The sequence below is a fragment of the Heterodontus francisci genome, chromosome 4, assembly GCF_036365525.1.
Source record: "Heterodontus francisci isolate sHetFra1 chromosome 4, sHetFra1.hap1, whole genome shotgun sequence".
Classification (NCBI taxonomy): Eukaryota; Metazoa; Chordata; class Chondrichthyes; order Heterodontiformes; family Heterodontidae; genus Heterodontus; species Heterodontus francisci.
The window spans coordinates 156382514-156400450 of record NC_090374.1 but is presented as its reverse complement, the minus strand read 5'-3'; the positions used below and the strand labels follow the sequence as shown (position 1 = coordinate 156400450).

The window sequence follows — 17937 nt, the reverse complement described above, 5'->3', positions numbered from 1 at the left end:
CCTGCTCCTAGATCGTATATTTGTATGTATGTTCGTATGACCAAGTGTAGTATCAAGGAGCCCTGGCAAAATTGAAGGCAATTGGAATCCGGGGAAAGCTCTCCACTGGTTGGAGTCATACCTTGCACAAAGGAAGATGGTTACTGGGGGCCAATCACCTCAACTCCAGGACATTGCTGCAGGAGTTTCTCAGGGTAATGTCCTAGGCCCAACCATCTTCAGCTATTTCATCAATGACCTTCCCTCCATCATAAGGTTAGAAGTGGGGATATTCACTGATGATTGCACAGTGTTCTGTGCCATTTGTGAGTCCTCAGATACTGAAGCAGTCCATGTCTGCATACAACAAGACCTGGGCAATGTTCAGGCTTGGCCTGATAAATGGCAAGTAACATTCATGCCACACAAGTGCCAGGCAATGACTATATCCAACAAGAAAGAATCTAACCATCTTCTTTTGACGTTCAGTGGCATTACTATTGCTAATTCCCACACCATCAACATCCTGGGGGTCACCATTGACCAGAAACTTAACTGTGCCAAACCTATAAATACAATGGCTATGAGAGCAGGTCAGAGGCTGGGGAATCTGTGGCGAGGAACTCTCCTCCTGACTTCCCAAAGCCTATCCCCAATCTACAAGGCACAAATCAGGAGTGTGATGTAATATTCTCCACTTGCCTGGATGAGTGCGGCTCCAATAACACTCTAGAAGATCGACACCATCCAGGACAAAACCGCTTGCTTGATTGGCACCTCATCTGCCACCTTCAACACTCACTCCCTCAACCACCGACGCACAGTGGCAGCGCTGTGTACCATCTACAAGATGCACTGCAGCAACTTAGCAAGCGCCCTTTGACCTTTACCACCTAGAGGGACAAGGGCAGTAGATGCATGGGAAACCACCACCTGCAAGTTTCCATCCAAGCCACACACTATCCTGACTTGGAAATATATCGCTTTCCTTTCCTGGGTCAGAAACCTGGAAGTTCATCCCGAACAACACTATGGGCGTACCTACACCAGATGGACATCAGCAGTTCAAGAAGGCAGCTCACCACCACCTTGTCTTGGGCTATTAGGGTTGGGAAACAAATGCTGGCCTTGCCAGCAACATTCACATGAATGACTAAAAACAAAATAATTTAGTACTCAATCCTGCCTGTTTTTGAGCCTTTTCTCCATTATTGCCATAACATCATATTCCCATGTGGCTATCTGCACCTGCAGATCACCAATCTTATTTATGACACTTTGTGCATTTACATACATGCACTGTAAACCTAATTTAAACTTTATTGCGTTACCTTTTACTGTGACACCACCTAATACCTCACTCTTTCTTACTCAAGTGCCAGCTGTCTCTCCCAAACCTTTGTGCAGCTTGTGGCTCCTTTCTAGTGGTACATCCTGGTTCCTAATTCTGTGCAAGTTAGTTTAAACCCACCCCCCACTAATCGCATTAGTAAACAGGACCTCAAAGATATTGGCCCAGCTCTGTTGAGGTGCAACCTGCCCAGCCCATATAGGTCTCACCTCCCCTAGAACTGGTTCCAGTGTCCAACGAACCTAAACCCCTCCCTCCTGCACCATCTCTCCACCCACGCATTCAGCTGGACCTATTTCTATACTCACTAGTGCGTGGCACTGAGAGCAATCCAGAGATTTCTACCTTTTGAGATCCTGCTTGCTAGTCTCCTTCATAGCTCCCAAAGACATACCCACAAGATGTGTGCACTTTACAATTGATCGATTGCTGTCAAGGTTATGTAGGCAAATGCAAAAATCAAATTGTGTACAGAGTGGGTACAGAATTTAAGGTAAGGTTAAGTAGCAGTTAATGGTTTTGCTCGTGCTGATTAATCTGGGGAATGGGTCCAGAAATCGTAGGGATTGGGGGAGATCAATGGCTAGGAGTACAGATAATTTGAACAAGTGCAGGCAGAGAAAAGGGGCCAATGTTGGGTGATTGGGGGTCTTAAGCAGGAAAGATTGGATGTTGGTCTCGGGAGCGGGAGAAATTGGGGATGGGGAGCGGTTGAGATTGGGGGTGGGGAGTGGTTGAGATTGGAAGTCGGAAGCCATTGAAATTGAGCCTTGGAGCAGGGAGCAGGACAGATTGGGAAGAGGGGTGATTAGGGGTCGTGACTGGGAGCAGCGGAGTGTGGGAGAATTCAGGAGGAGCAGAGATTGGGGGTTGGGGTTGGGAGCAGGTGAAATTGTGCTCCAGAACTTGTTGCACCCTTAGTCAAGCTGTTCCAGTACAGCTACAACACTGGCATCTACCTGGCAATGTGGAAAATTGCCCAGGTATGTCCTGTACACAAAAAGCAGGACAAGTCCAACCTGGCCAATTACTGCCCCATCAGCCTACTGTCAATCAGTAAAGTGATGGAAGGTGTCGTAGGCATGGTCATCAAGCGGCACTTGATTAGCAATAACCTGCTCACCGACGCTCAGTTTGGGTTCTGCCAGGGCCACTCAGCTCCTGACCTCATTACAGCCATGGTTGAAGCATGGACAAAAGAGCTGAACTCAGGAGGTGAGGTGAGAGTGACTGCCCTTGACATCAAGGCAGCATTTGACAGAGTATGGCATCAAGGAGCCTTGGCAAAACTGGAGTCATTGGGAATCGGGCAAACACTCTGCTGGTTGGAGTCATACCTAGTGCAAAGGAAGATGGTTGTGGTTGTTGGAGGTCAATCATAGCTCCAGGACATCACTGCAGGAGTTTCTCAGGGTAGTGTCCTAGGCCCAACCATCTTCAGCTGCTTCATCAATGACCTTCCTTCAATCCTAAGGTCAGAGGTGGAAATGTTTGCTGATGACTGCACAATGTTCAGTACCATTCGCTACTCCTCATACTGAAGCAATCCGTGTAGAAATGCAGCAAGACTTGATCAATATCCAGACTTAGGCTGATAAGCAGCAAGTAACATTCGTGCCACAGAAGTGCCAGGTAATGACCATCTCCAACAAGAAATAATTTAACCATCTCCCCTTGACATTCAATGGCATTACCATCACTGAATCCCACACTATCAACATCCTAGGGGCTATCATTGACCAGAAACTGAACTGGACTAGCCATTTAATACCATAGCTACAAGAGCAGGTCAGAGGCTAGGAATCCTGCGGTGAGTAACTCACCTCCTGACTCCCCAAAGTCTGTACACCATCTACAAGGCATAAGTCAGGAGTGTGATGGAATACTCTCCACTTGCTTGGATGGGTGCAACTCCAACAACACTCAAGAAGCTCGACACCATCCATAACAAAGCTTCCCACTTGAATGGCACCCCATTCACAAACATTCACTCCTTCCACCACCTCGCACAGTGACACCAGTGTATACCATCTACAAGATGCACTGCAGCAATGCACAAAGGCTCGTTAGACAGCAACTTCCAAACCCATGACCTCTACCAACTAGAAGGACAAGGGCAGCAGTTGCATGGGAATATCACCTACCTGCAAGTTCCCCTCCAAGTCACACACCATCCTGACTTGGAACTATATCGCCGTTCCCTCACTGTCTCTGGGTCAAAACCCTGGAACTCCCTTCCTAACAGCATTGTATGTATACCTACCCCACATGGACTGCAGCAATTCAAGAAGGTGGCTCCCCACCACCTCCACAAGGGCAATTAGGGAAGGGCAATAAATGCTGTCCGAGCCAGCAATGCCCACATCTCATGAATGAATAAAAATTAAATTAAGGGTCGACTTTGGGAGAAGGGGAGATTGGGGGTTGGGGCTGGGAGCGGGGGAGATTGGGGGTCAGAAGCAGGGGTGTTTGGAAGTTGGGGCTGGTGGAGATCAGGGGTTATGCTGGGGAAATTGAAGATTGTAGCTCAGGGCCAGGAGTGGGAGCGATTGGTGATCGGGTAGGGTCCAGGGCCAGGCGCAGTTGGGATTGGGAGTGGGGTAGAAGGGGTCCGGCAGCATGTGAGATTGTGGGTAGGTGCTGGGAATGGGTGATTTGGAGTCTTGGCTGGATGAGATCAGTGGCCAGGAAATTGGGGATCAGTGTCGGGCAGTTATGGTGGCAATAGTGGAGCAGCAGCAACTGGTATATTTAATGTGCGGCCTAGTGGAGCACTCCTGTTTCTCCCGGATCCACATTCAGGTAAGTTAGTTACTTTCATGGTTGGGCCTAGCAGGCGCTTCCTAGGCCTGGTTTCCTTGAATGTCCTGGTGCTTGCTGCCTCAAGAAAACCAAATCTTGGAGGTGTAGGCTCAAACAGGCATTGTACCCCTTATTTGCATATCCAAAGTGCCTAATGCCATTTTCAGGGTGAGCAAAGGGCACATATTTTCAGCCCTTACCCAATATGGTGGGGGCGCATTTCCAGGTGGAAATGAGTGCACACTTCCTGCCTGCCACAATGGGCCTCAGTAGTCCGAGAATGCCTGATTTCTAGGCCAGCATCTCCAACAATACAGTACTCCATCATTACTGTTCAGGAATTTGAGCCTTGATATGTGCTTAAATCCCTGGAGTGGGCCTTGAACCCACAAACCTTTGACTGATAGGGCTATTTCTTGTGACAAATCTCTTGCCTATTAGTCCTAAACGTAGAGAGTTATTATGGTTCACATGTTGGATGTATCAGAACAATGTACATCCTAAGTTTCTAACTGTTACATTAATAAAGTAGTATTTTCTTCGCTGCCTTGCTGTCATCTTTTAATTCAGTGAGCAGGTTGTCTTATGAGGAAAGGTTGGACAGACTGGGCTTGTTTTCACTAGAGTTTAGAAGAGTGAGGGGAGACTTGATTGAAATTCATAAGATCCTGACTGGTCTTGATAAGGTGGATGTGGAAAGGATGTTTCCTCTTGTGGATGAGTCCAGAAGTAGGGGTACTTTTTTAAAATTAGGGGTCACCCTTTTAGGACAGAGATGTGGAGAAATTTTCTTCTGAGGATTGTGCGACTTTGGAACTCTCTGCTTCAGAAGGTGGCGGAAGGGGGGTAATTGAATAATTTTAAGGCGGAGGTAGATAGATTCTTGCTAGGCAAAGGAATCCGAGATTATCGAGGGTAGATGGGAGTGTGGAATTTGAGGCACAAACAGATCAGCCATGATCTTATTGAATGGGGGAGCAGGCTAGAGGGGCAGAGTGGCCTGCTTCTGCTCCTAATTCATATGCTCGAAATTTTTCTTACATTGTGACTCCCTGATGATGTTGTCCACTCTATTTCATTTTCCACTGCCAACCTATTTGTTAATTGACCCCACCTAATATAAATTGTATTCGACATGCAACTGTAGTCTTTTTGCGGCTTTCTGTCACTCTGCTGTTCAGTGGCCTTTGCTGATTGGAATGAAGTGTATGCCTCAGTTGTTGAGACTTTTCTGCAGCAGAAGCAGAAGGAAGAGGGATTATTGGCTATCCCTCGTGAGTCTGAAGTTGATGATGAGGCCAATTCAGGATGTACAGATTTTGTGGCACGTAGGACATTTGTTGTCATGTGGGACGTCTGGTCATGTATTATTAGTTCGGGTCATGGCTTGTTCTTTTCGCTGCTCTCGCTTTTCCTCTTCATTTTGTCCTTCCAGAAGAAAGTATAGCCGATTCGGTGTTCCTTGAACTGCCCGTCTCCAACTCGCCAGGTCTCACTCAGAGCAGAAATGTCAATGTCATATGGCTGGATTAATCTCGGGCGACAAATGCAGTGCGATGTTCCGGGCGTTCACTCACAGGCGTGTCCATTAGGGTCTTGATGTTCCATTTCCCAAACTTTCCTACTTGTGTCTTTTGTGTGTTTCTCCTGCAGAAGGTGATCCCTCTGGATGCAGCTATCTAGTCGGGAGAGGTGAGGCAGAGCTATGTTTAGGGTACCCTTTCTAGCCCCCTCCCCAGAAAGGGGTGAGCACAGTGGATCCTAAAGCGGACAGCTCAGTTGCAGTTACAGCTGCTGAAAGGCACCCCTGCCTCATCCAAGTGCTAGACGACCATCTTGTAACTGTTTCCTCTGTGCCAGATCATGACTAGAAGCTTCCAGACGACACAATCCTGCTCCTGTCACCATTTGCTGGTGGCCTAAGGGTTCGGAGGATGTGCTCAGAAAGGAAGACGCCATTGTGTGTCATCTTTAAACGTGGAGAAACCGTTGCACGCCAGCTTCCACACGTATCTTGACAGAACAACACCTTGATTCAATGGCAAGGAAACCACGGCGATTGAGGAGTTTCATTCTGCTGCAGCCTTCTTCCACCCAAACAGCCAATGAGACATATCAGATGGCATGTCTTCCTCTACCTGTTCTACCTTTTGAGGACTTTTTTGCCAGAGCCCATGTGCTGAGTATTTCTGGGTTTCCTAATAGGACTACACGGGAACCAAAGCAGCCCAGGACACCGTACTTCACCCCGTTTTAATCGACCCTTTCTTAATTAGTGCCCAGGTTTAGCAGCAAGGACGAGGGGTGGACTTTGGAACAGATCATTTAAAGACCAAGCCACAATGGTTTGGTTTTGATGGCCCAGCCAAATGCTATTGGTGTCATCTGAGTAATATCTGCTAAAAGCTGAATAATTATGTGGAATCATTGTCCCCAGACAGCAAGGATGTTGGTTGCAGTCGGGCTGCATAATTATGATTACTTCACGGAAGAATGCATGTTCCTAGGTAAAGAAGAGGAAGGCCATTCTTACAGCTTAGAGCTTACAGTCCCCCCCAAACACAGCAGTGCCCATTCCCTAATTCAGTGTTCCTGGTGAACAATGGCAAGTGCAAGGAGAACTGGTTGGGAAATTGTGGGCCCCCAACCACTGTCTCCCCATCCAATTAAGCTTGATCAACTGAGCTTATTAGGGGAATTTCCAGGCTTAGTTCCCAGAAATGCCATCAGGCAGTGAGAGAGTGAATGGAAGGAGCCATCTCCCCATGCCAAACCCTGGAAATCAATTTTCCTTGCTTCTTAACGGGGGTAGAAATCTGGTTTGGAGCAGAATTAAGGTGAAATTTGAGGGCTCGGGCCTCTTCGTTGCTTGGCTGTGCTCAGATGGGCCTTTTGTTTAGGTGAAATTACTATATTCAGGAGGGAGGTTTGATGATCACAATCTCACAGCCCCTGAAATGCACAGACATGCTGATAGGCCTCTTAAATCCCAAAAGAAGAAACATATTTGACTTCATTTTGTGAACAGTGAGTGTAAAATGGTTTTGAAGAATTCTTTTATTTCCTCCTGAGCATGCCTTCATTAACCTTGTTCATATGTAGATGCTGAGATGATTAGACTTCTTTCCACATGTGTGTGATTATCAAACTGAACTGCTGAACTAATCTCATTAACGCGGAGGCTGAGTTGCACTACTGCTTCACTCTCCCATTTGGCTCTGACTGCTAAGCTTTCAAAAGAGTTCAGGCGTACTGTGATATTTGATTTGATATGACTTGTATGGCTTGTTGTGGTCTGTGCTGTTGGAACTCAGTAAAGTTTACCCATTTGGCCAATTTGATCTCTTTTTAGTGCTGCAATGACAATGAAAGCAATGTACTAGCTGCAAGCAAAGTGGCCTTTTGGCACAACCCACTGAGCCAGCAGTGGGAGGATCTGTAACAACCCCCTCCCCTCCCAAACTCAGTCAGTGGGAATTGAGGCATTATGAAAAGTGGCATCATCTGAGAAACATTCCAACAGTAACGACACTTCAAAAGTACTTCATTGGCTGTTAAGTGTTTGAGACATCCCGAGGTCATGAAAGGTACCATTTAAATGTAAGTTCTTTCTTGTGCTTTCTATTGGCTATGAGACACTTTGAGGTCATGAATAGTGCTTTATAAATGCAAATCTATCTTTCCATAATCTACAAATAGAAACAACAAAGAGGTCAAAGAAAGAAAGGGAAAAAAATCACGTTAGAAAAATAATCTTATCAAGGCTAATGTGAAGGCATTCAAAAGTGAGTATGCCAAGATAATTATAAGAAAACAGTAGAGTTGCTTAATTAATACAAAGCTTCAGTATTTGCAAAGGAGAGTATAGGAAATCTTCTTCAAGGGTTGTGGATACGCAGGTAGAAGGCAAGCCAATACATAGACCGATTAGAAAAGAAATAGTTAAGACGCTGAGAGCACGGAGAGGTACTAAATATCCAGGTAAGATATCTTGCACCCTAAAATATTGAAGGGAGTCAGCAATGGGATTTACTGTCATTTTTCAGAAATGAATTTATAAGTGAATAGTGCCAGGGTACTGCAGGTGGCACATCTCACCCACCCCTTGTTCAACAAAAAGGAAAGGAAAACTATCAACCAGTTAACCTTGTGTCATAAATTTGAAATTAGGGACAAATTAAATGAATAATCAAAAGGGCACAGATTGATCAGAGACAATTAACATGGAGTTGCGAAGTGTAATTTATGTAGGCAAAGAGTGGCTGCAGTTCATATGAACTTCCAGAAAACACGATAAAGTACTGAATAAGGAATTGACTAAGGTTATTTGGGCCCATGCCATAAGGGGAAAATAATGGCGTTGGAGGAGAGATGGCTGAAAGACAGACAGCAAAGGGTGAATGGAAATTTCACATGCTGGCAGAAGCTAACCCAGGAATTAGTGTTGGAACCAGTTCCATACAAATATGTCAATAATTTAGGGAGAATTTTATGCTTTCCACTGCGGCAGGGTGGGGGTTCTTTCCTGCCCCCGCTACCAATTGAGGCCCTTAACTGGGCAATTAATCCCCAATTAAGGGCCTCATCCCACCACCTCTGCAATTAGCTGTGCAGTGGGCGACCCTGTCATTTCAAGAGAAGCATGGTATGAAAAACCGTGTGGGCTGCTTCCTTGCTCGGGTGGAGCGTGGAGGTCCCTTGTTAAAAGGCACATAGTGCCTGAACAAGGGAACTGGCATTGGGAAGGAGGGGGGTGCGCTGAGAGCCACCCCCCTGCCCTTGCTTGTGAATCTCCTACAGCCCCCCTCCCCTGCGACCCCCACCCTGCAAGACACCTCCTTCAGTAGCACTGCTCAGAGAAAGAGCTGCCCGTCTCTGATAGGCTGGCAGCTCTCCAAAGGCGGGGCTTCCAGCAATGTGGTCCTTGATCCTGTGGAAAGCCCGCCGCTGTCCACTTAAGTGCATGATTGGCACTAGAATCAGCAGGCCTTCTGGAGAAGAGGTGACACGGGATTCTTGGCGTTACTTTTACCATACGTCAAGACCCTCATTGCCAACATAAAATCCCAGCTAGAGTTGGACATAAACAGCTACAACAATAACTTGCGTTGTGCTGACCATAGAGGTGCCTAGGCCTTGAACACCACATGAAAGCTCAATAAAAATTTATAAAGGGGGCTAATTTATAATTGATGACGCGCTAGTTGCAAGGAAGTACCATATTTTGCAGCTACATTTGCATCCAACGTGGCAAGGGAACCTACTTTAAAAAAAAAACATTTTCAACATATGGGTATTGCTGGTAAAGGCCAGCATTTACTGTCCATCCTTCGTTGCCCTTTGATTCTGGTGTAACTATCTACTTGTCCTGCTGTAGTCTGTGTGGTGAAGATACTCCCTCAGTACAGTTAGGTAGAGAGCTCCAGGATTTTGACCCAGTGACAATTCAGTGAGTGTTTCGCTATTTACCTGCTATGCTCATAAAAGAACCAATTGGACAGGACACACACACACACACACACACACACACACACACACACGGTTCACACACACGGTTCACACACACACACACACACGGTTCACACACACACACACACACACACACACGGTTCACACACACACGCACGAAGTTTACACACACGCACGAGGTTCACACACACACACACACACACACACACATGCACGAGGTTCACACACACACGCACGAGGTTCACACACACACGCACGAGGTTCACACACACACGCACGAGGTTCACACAAACAAATAGGTTACAGCATGCGGAAGGATAGATGGTTGGATTAGAGTCCGGGCAATGAAAAGGAGTATACAGTATGTAGAGTTTGGTGACTCGGTTGTCATCTGGCTGAAGTTGGTGGTCCTGAGGCTTCCAGCTTGTAGATGTGGCCAGCAGATTTGGTCATCCTCCTGGAAAACAGCGATGCAGATGTGTTTCTTCACAGGGTCTCTGTCTGCCACAGTGATGCATAGGTGGTTACGGCCAGCAGGCAGGGTTCAAAACTTGCCAGGTGGACTGGGGAGAGAGAGAGAAAAGAGAGGGACCTCCACTTGGGTCTCTTCTGATCAGTGTCAGTGCTTGTCTGCTGCAGAGAGAAAAAAGCCAGCTTAAAACACACAGATATTGGGCCTGTCACAAGAGGGCTCAATATATATTTCCTATTGTAACTTAATTAGTTCATGTCTAGGAATTCCCTTCTCTCCATCAGTGTCACATTGTTCAAGTGTTTACCTTTGAGTGGTCCGACTCCACCAGTTTGATGTCCCAAGATTGCTTTTAATGACTTTTTAATGGAGACTGGCCAGGTGAGGCACTCCAAACTTCTCAAGCCACTGTTCTGGAAGGGCTAGCCAAACTCCCTCTCAATGCAGTGGAATGCAAGGGATTTTGATTCAAATTCCAGTGGCCATTTTAGCTGCAGATAGTCACCTTTTAAAAAATTTACTTCAGGTTTCCAGCTGATGGATTAAAAAAAAATCATCATTTGGTGCAGCATGTGTTTGTGACAGCCTGGTTTGGTGTTTCAGTAAGTTTTCAGACACGAGAAGGGGAATCCCAATTTATCATTGTGAGATCACCGCTAAGTATGGAGATTTAAATATTTATCTCATTGAGAAAGAAGATTTGAAAGGCGGACAGTAGTTATTGACCATTTTAAAGGTGCAGATTACTAATACACATAAAGTGCCCAGGTTTATCTTAATAACACTGGTACAATTAAGTTTACAAAGGTGACGTCAATTTATTAAAGACATTAGTTGCTTGCATGCTGTATTTTCAGTAAAGAATCACAGCCATTAAAAGCCAAACATGTTAGCACAACCTTTTACTTCTAATACAAATTTGTAAATAAAATTCGTGAATTTTAGCAATTTGAAACCACAGATGGTGACTATGGTTAAATGACTGCTGTAGATTGATTAATTCTCTACAATGTGTTCATCCTGACCTCAACGTAACAGAATTCATGAATTTTTTGCATAAATTATTTATTTTCTGGAAATAAACTCTACAATAATAAACACTATCTAAAAATAAAGTCAGTTGTTTAGATCTAATGTTGCTGGAGATTTTGATGCTTGGCATGGAGCATACTCGAGAATTATCGATAAATAATGTCAATAATCTGGTGGTGTTTCTGGGTCACATATTTCTTTTTTTATTGAATGATCTGGTGGGTTGGGTTGGGATTTCTGAGCATTTGTACCAAAATCATGTACCTGCTCTTTATAAATGGATTCATGATGTGGTGACGTGAAATACCGAGGGATTCTTTCTTCAAGGTGAACTGTTTGAAAGGTGATTCCATTTGTACTCAGATTGTCCAAAAGTGATGGATTACCTTTCATAGAATCATAGAGCACAGAAGGAAGTCAATCAGCCCATCATGTCTGTTTAATTGTATAACTAGTTTTTATACAGAAAAATTACTTGTTTTATGGGGAGTCTGTGAATTTTTTAAATGTGGGAGTGAGTCCTCAGAAACAAAATGGTTGAGGACCAGGCATAATCATAGGGGTTATTTAATTTTTACCTTTGTTGTCATAGCCAGGATGATTATAAAGTTCTACATAAACTTTAATAACTTTGGATGTACACATGATGGAAACTTTTTTATCCAATTGTTAATTGAGTTCCTGTGTGGTGCATTTTTCCTGTAATGAGCAGCTGTTATGGACTTCAGTTCTACCAGCCATCGCACACAGTTCACCTTTACTTTTTCTGTCATCATTTTCAGGCAGGAGAACATTAGCAGAGCATTAACAACAGCATTAACATTAAAAAAAAAACTTTATGAATTGTGCTTTCATATGCCATTTACAGTTTGCTTCTCTCATGTAGGTCCAAAGTTTAAAGTTGCACGAGGACTTTGTAAACATCCTGTATTAAATGTGGAGCTCAATTCTATCTTGTTCAAAAAATCTACTTGCATCTGGTAAAGGAAAAGGGAATGCAAGCACTAGGTCCCAGTGGCAGAAGAGAGTGGGTGTGTGTCTGGGCAGGATACCTGGTTTTTGTGTTGCAGCTGAACTTTAGACACTGAATCCAATGACAGACTTTTACTTCAGGGCAGCTGATATTGTATGAGTGTTGGGCTCTGTCTCTGGGATCCCATAAAACAGAAAGACAAGGAGAGAGTGGCATCAAGTCAGTGAGAGGGGTCAGGACACAGAGAGAAAGAATGAAAGGGAGTTTAATCTACTTGCACCCTCCCTCTCCCTCAGGCAAAGAAAATGCGTTGCTGAGTGAGAGAGAGTATGCGAATGAATATGAGAGTGAGAGTGCGGAAATAAGTGAGTGTGAAAGAATAAGTAAATATGAGAGCAAAAGCAATGAGGTGCCAAGTGAGGGGAAGGTATGACTGAGTGAATCAGTGAATAAGAGAGTGAGAATAAGTGTGAATGAATAAATGATTGATAAAAGACTGAATAAGAGAATGAGAGAGTGAAGTTGACGGAGGGGATTTGTATATAAGAGTTAAGGGATGAATGAGAGGATGTGTTACTAAATGTAAGTGAGTGAATGTAAGAGTGACCAAGTGAGTGAGAGAGAATTTGAGTGAGTAAATAAAAGGGAGTGTGAGTATGTAAGTCAGTGAGTGAGTGAGTATGTATGAACATCAGAGAGTGCATTCAGTTAGTGAGTGAATGATAATAGCTATAATTAAGGCACATGCAGCAGCCTGCAGCAGGCTCTGATCTCAACGCTTGCCTTCTCACTCACCCCAGCAACCCATCTTCAGAGGCTGAAGTGGCAGAACAAGGAGAAAAAATTCAGCTCTTATGAACTGTAAGTACAACTCAACTACTCAGATATTACACTTCATAAAAGCATGAAAGTCTTGTTCGAGTTGTCATATAGCTTTATACTGAAATAACTTTGGAATTTCAAAAGTGTTACGATCAGGTGACGAGTCGTCAAAAGACTCCCCTCTTGTCCCCCTCCTTCTTTGACTGCGACAGGGTTTATTTCTTTTAAACAGTGCATATGGTTACCAATTCAATGAATGTTTAATCATTTATGTGCTATGATCATAAAAGAATCAGTTGGACAGTTTTTCTTCAGTTTAAACAAGAAAGAGGTTAGTTTTATTTTACTTAAAAACAAAACCCGATCTCAGTAAAATAATAAACTATGCTCAGCTTTCACACACACACAAGAATCGTGCACACAAATAAGTTAGAGTGGAGAAGAATAGATTAGTTTTATTAGAGTCCGGAACAATAAAAAAGGATATACAGTCTGTGGAGTCTGGTAATTCAGTGGTATTCCGGATGAACTCAGCTGTCCTGATGTTTTTGGCTGGTAGGTTTTTCTTGGAGTGTTAATGTTCCAAGATTGCCTTTAATGTCCTGTTAATGAAGGCAGGGCAGGTAGCCCATTCAAATTTCTCAGGCCATTGTTCTGTTTGGAGTTTAGCAGACATACGTTTCCACCTCAACAATTGGAATGTAGGGTATTTAGATGCAAATTGCAGTGGCCATTTTAGCTGCAGTTCTTTGCCTCCTGTTTTCTTTACAGTTTAATTCAGGTTTTTAACTGATGAATTAAAAAAATCATCATGCGACATAGCACATGTTCATGTTTAATAATTGTTCATTGTCATTTACCCTTTTGCTTAACATTTTGCAACTTTTTGTATGATCTATTGCAAACACATCTTAGGATCATACGTGTGCAGACTTGACACCAGATGAAATAGATCATATTTAGTAACATCATCTAGTAAAATATAGCCCCAAACTGAAACTATGCCCCCAAGGTAAGCACAAACACTGCCCCTGGCTCCTGCTACTATCTGCAACTTTAGATACCTTTTGAGTGTTGCATGTGTATTTGAGCAGGTGGCTACGTTAGGCACTGTACAGTATGTTCCTGAGATTGCAATACTTTTGCATGATAGAAACTGAAATTATTTGGAGTCCCTTTAAATTGTTACACAAACTATTGAACACCATTTTTGTATGGTTGTAATTTCATGTAAGTTTAGGACAGTAGAATAACATAGCACTGGGTCAACAAGCAATAAATTTTTAAGCGATTTAGAACTATAATCACACTTTCCTGCTCTTGGTCCATAGCCCTGCAGGCTACAGAAGTTCGAGTGCATATCCAGGTGTTTTTTAAATGCAACAAGAGTTGTTACTTCTACCATCCTTTCGGGAAGTGAGTTCCAGAATCCCACCAGTCTCTGAAGAACCAAATTTCTCTCCAACCCCAGTTGAATCATTTTGTCAATTACATTAAATCTATACTGTCTGGTTGTTAACCTCTCATGCGAAGGGAAATAGGTCCTTCCTTTCCACTTTGTAGGTCCTGCATAATTTTGGACACACCAATTAAATTTACAAAAAAACAACCCCAGCCTATCCAAAACCAAAATACTGTGGATGCTGGAAATCCCAAAAAAAACAGAACAGTTCTGATGAAAGGTCATCAACCTGAAACGTTAACTCTGTTTCTCGCTCCACAGATGCTGCCTGACCTGCTGAGTATTCCCAGCCTATCCAATATTTACCCATGGCTAAAATTCTCCATTCCTGGCAACATCTTTGTAAAATCTCCTTTGTACTCTCTCTAGTGTGATCAGATCCTTCCTGTAATGTGACCAGAACATATGCAGTAATCTAGCTGAGACCTAACTAGTGGTTTATACTGTTCTAACATAACCTCCCTGATTTTATATCCTGTGTCATGGCTTTGTTTTTTCCAAAATATACTTTATTCATAAAAATCTGTTATAAAAAAAAAAATGCATTACAAAACAGTTCAAAACAGAACAAAACTGATATTCCAAAGAGTGCAAAGGAAAACCATTTTCTTCGATACAGGAATGAGTTGCCTCACAACCCTTCCGTTCCATTTTACATGCCACGTACATTTTACAGCAAACCCATATTTGGTGTATACAGCCTGAGGGGTTTTCCATGGGTCTAGCCCCTCAGTTCACTTTGGTGGGAGGACCTTACACAGTGGTCTTTCCCCATTGAGCCTTCGCAGCGGCTGCCCCAAACTTTAGTGCATCCCTCAGCACATAGTCGTGGACCTTGGAATGTGCCAGTCTGCAACATTCGGTCATGGACAACTCTTTGTGCCAGAAGACCAGCAAATTTCGGGCAGACCAAATAGCAGCTTTCACCGAATTGATGGTCCTCCAGCAGCAGTTGATGTTTATCCAGGTGTGCATCCCTGGGAACAGCCCGTAGAGCACAGATTACTGTGTTACAGAGCTGCTTGGGATGAACCTCGACAAAAACCACTGCATCTCTTTCCACGCCTACTTTGCAAAGACACATTCCAGAAGGAGGTGGGTAACTGTCTCTTCCCCACCGCAGCCACCTCAAGGGCAACATGTGGAGGGGGTGAGACTCCAGGCATGCAGGAAGGATCTGATGGGGAGGGCCCTTCTCACCACCAGTCAAGCTACGTTTTGGTGCTTGTTTGAAAGTTCTGGTGATGAGGCATTCTGCCAAATGACTTTGGCAGGCTGCTTAGGGAACCATCCGACAGGATCCACCATCTCCTTTTCCCATAGGGCCTTGAGGACATTCCTTGCAGACCTCTGCCTGATGGATTGGTGGTCAATAAAGGAAAGCATCCCATATGCCTTTTTAACCACCTTATCTGCCTGAATTGCTCTATTCATGGATCTGTAAGCATGCACAACAAGGTCACTCTTCCTCTACATTTCTCTGAATCCTAACATTAATTGTGCATTCCCTTGCCTTGTTTTGCCCTCCTCAAATGCATTACCTCACATGTCTCCATATTGAATTCCATTTCCATTTTTCTGCCCATCTGACCAGTCCATTGATATCTTCCTGAGGTCAACAGCTTTCTTCTTCTCTATCAACCACAGAGCCAATTTTCACATAATCTGCAAACATCTTAATCATGCATTTACATTTAAGTCAAAATTATTGATATATACCACAAACAACAATGGACCTAGTACTGGACCCTGTAGAACCCCACTGGAAACAGTCTTCCAGTCACATAAACATCCATTAACCATTATCCTTTTGCTTTCTGCTACTGAGCCAATTTTGGATCTAACTTGTCATTTTCTCTTGGACCCCATAAGTGTTTGATTTTCCAAGAAGTCTGTCATGTGGGACCTTTTTCAAAATCCTTGCTAAAATCCAAGTAGACTGACATCAAACGTGCTACCCTTATTGACCCTCCTGTTACCACCTCAGAAAATTCAATCAAGCTCGTCAGACATGACTTTCCCTTAAATAATCCATGCTGACTGCCCTTAATTTATCTGTGCTTTTCTAAATGACAATTTATACTGAATCTCAGAATTCTTTCCAATAATTTTCCCATTACCGAGGTTAGGCTGACTGGCCAGTGTTATGATCAGGTGAGAAAGGGTCGAAGGGCTCCCCTTCTGTCCCTCTCCTTGTTTTACCACAACAGGTTTATTTCTTTTTTAAATGAATATACTTGCCAATTTATTGAGTATTTAACTGTTGACGCGCCATGGTCATACAAAGAGCCAATCGAACAGGTTTTCTCATTTAACAAAGCAAGAGATTGGCTTTATTGTACTTAAATGGATATACGTCGAATGATAAAATAAACTCCAACTTTCTCTCACACACACACACACACACGCTTTACAGAATGGGGAAGGATAGATTGGTTGAATTGGAGTCCAGAGAAATAAAAGGGGTGTACCGTCTGTGGAGATTGGTGACTTGGCTGACCAAAGGCCAGTGGTCGTGCAATTTTCCTTTGGTGCTGAGGCTTCTGGTTTGAAGATGTGGATGCTGATTCGATAGTTCTTTGGCTTCCAGTTTGAAGATATGGTCGTTGTTTGGTGGTTGTCCGGGAGGCAGCAATGTGGCTGATTTCCTTCGAGGGAGTTCCTGTCTGTTCCTTCTGGAACCTTCTCTAATCACTAGCACTACCCTCAGGCTTTAGTAATTAAGCACAGTGAGCATCGACCGGTAAACAAACTAACACAATCAAACACAGATCAATTAAACCACTGAACACTACCGTCTGCAGCAGGGAATATGCCTCAGTGCTCACAGTCAGCAGGCAGAGTTTGAAGCTTGCACGATTTGAGTGGTTCATCCCCACAAGTTTAATAATCGGGTTTCCATCCAGTGGATTAAAAAATCATTGTTTGTGACACCTCTGTACCAGACGAGATGAAATGTAGAGTCAGAGTCGTACAGCATAGAAACAGGCCCTTCGGCCCACCGTGTCCATGCCGACCATAATGCCTATCTATACGAATCTCATCTGCCTGCATTACTTCCATATCCCTCTATGCCTTGCTCATTTGAGTACTTGTCTATATGCCTCTCAAATGTCACTACTGTTCTTGCCTCCACCACCTCCTCAGGCAGCTCATTCCAGATACCCACTATTCTTTGTGAACAATTTACCCCTTTGATCCCCTTTAAACCTCCTCCCTCTCACCTTAAATCTATGCCCTCTAGTTTTAGTCACCCCTACCATGGGAAACAGACTCTGGCTATCTACCCTATCTATGACTCTCATAATTTTATATACCTCTATCATGTCCCCTCTCGGCCTCCTTCGTTCCAGGGAAAACAGACCAGCCTATCCAATCTCTCTTTATAACTCAAGCCCTCCAAACCAGGCAACATCCTTGTGAATCTTTTCTGCACCTCTAGCTTAATCACATCTTTCCTGTCGTGTGGTGACCAGAACTGCACACAGTACTCCAAATGCGGCCTAACTAACGTTATGTACAACTGTAACATGACGTCCCAACTCTTGTACTCAATGCCTCGGCCGATGAAGGCT

General features: G+C 43.9%; 1 protein-coding gene across 5 annotated transcripts in view; it reads left to right on the top strand.

The window, feature by feature from the left end:
- Positions 1-17937, top strand: part of LOC137369342 (A disintegrin and metalloproteinase with thrombospondin motifs 3-like) — a 311469-nt gene that overhangs the window by 140908 nt on the left and 152624 nt on the right. Inside the window, exon 1 of one of the 5 annotated variants that reach the window (XM_068030413.1) lies at positions 12874-12939. The exons of the other annotated variants lie outside the window; for them this stretch is intronic. Within the exon in view, the coding sequence (XP_067886514.1) occupies positions 12933-12939 (7 nt within the window). The 5' untranslated portion in view covers positions 12874-12932. Of the gene's footprint in view, positions 1-12873; positions 12940-17937 lie in introns of those variants that run through there. 5 annotated transcript variants of the gene reach the window in all.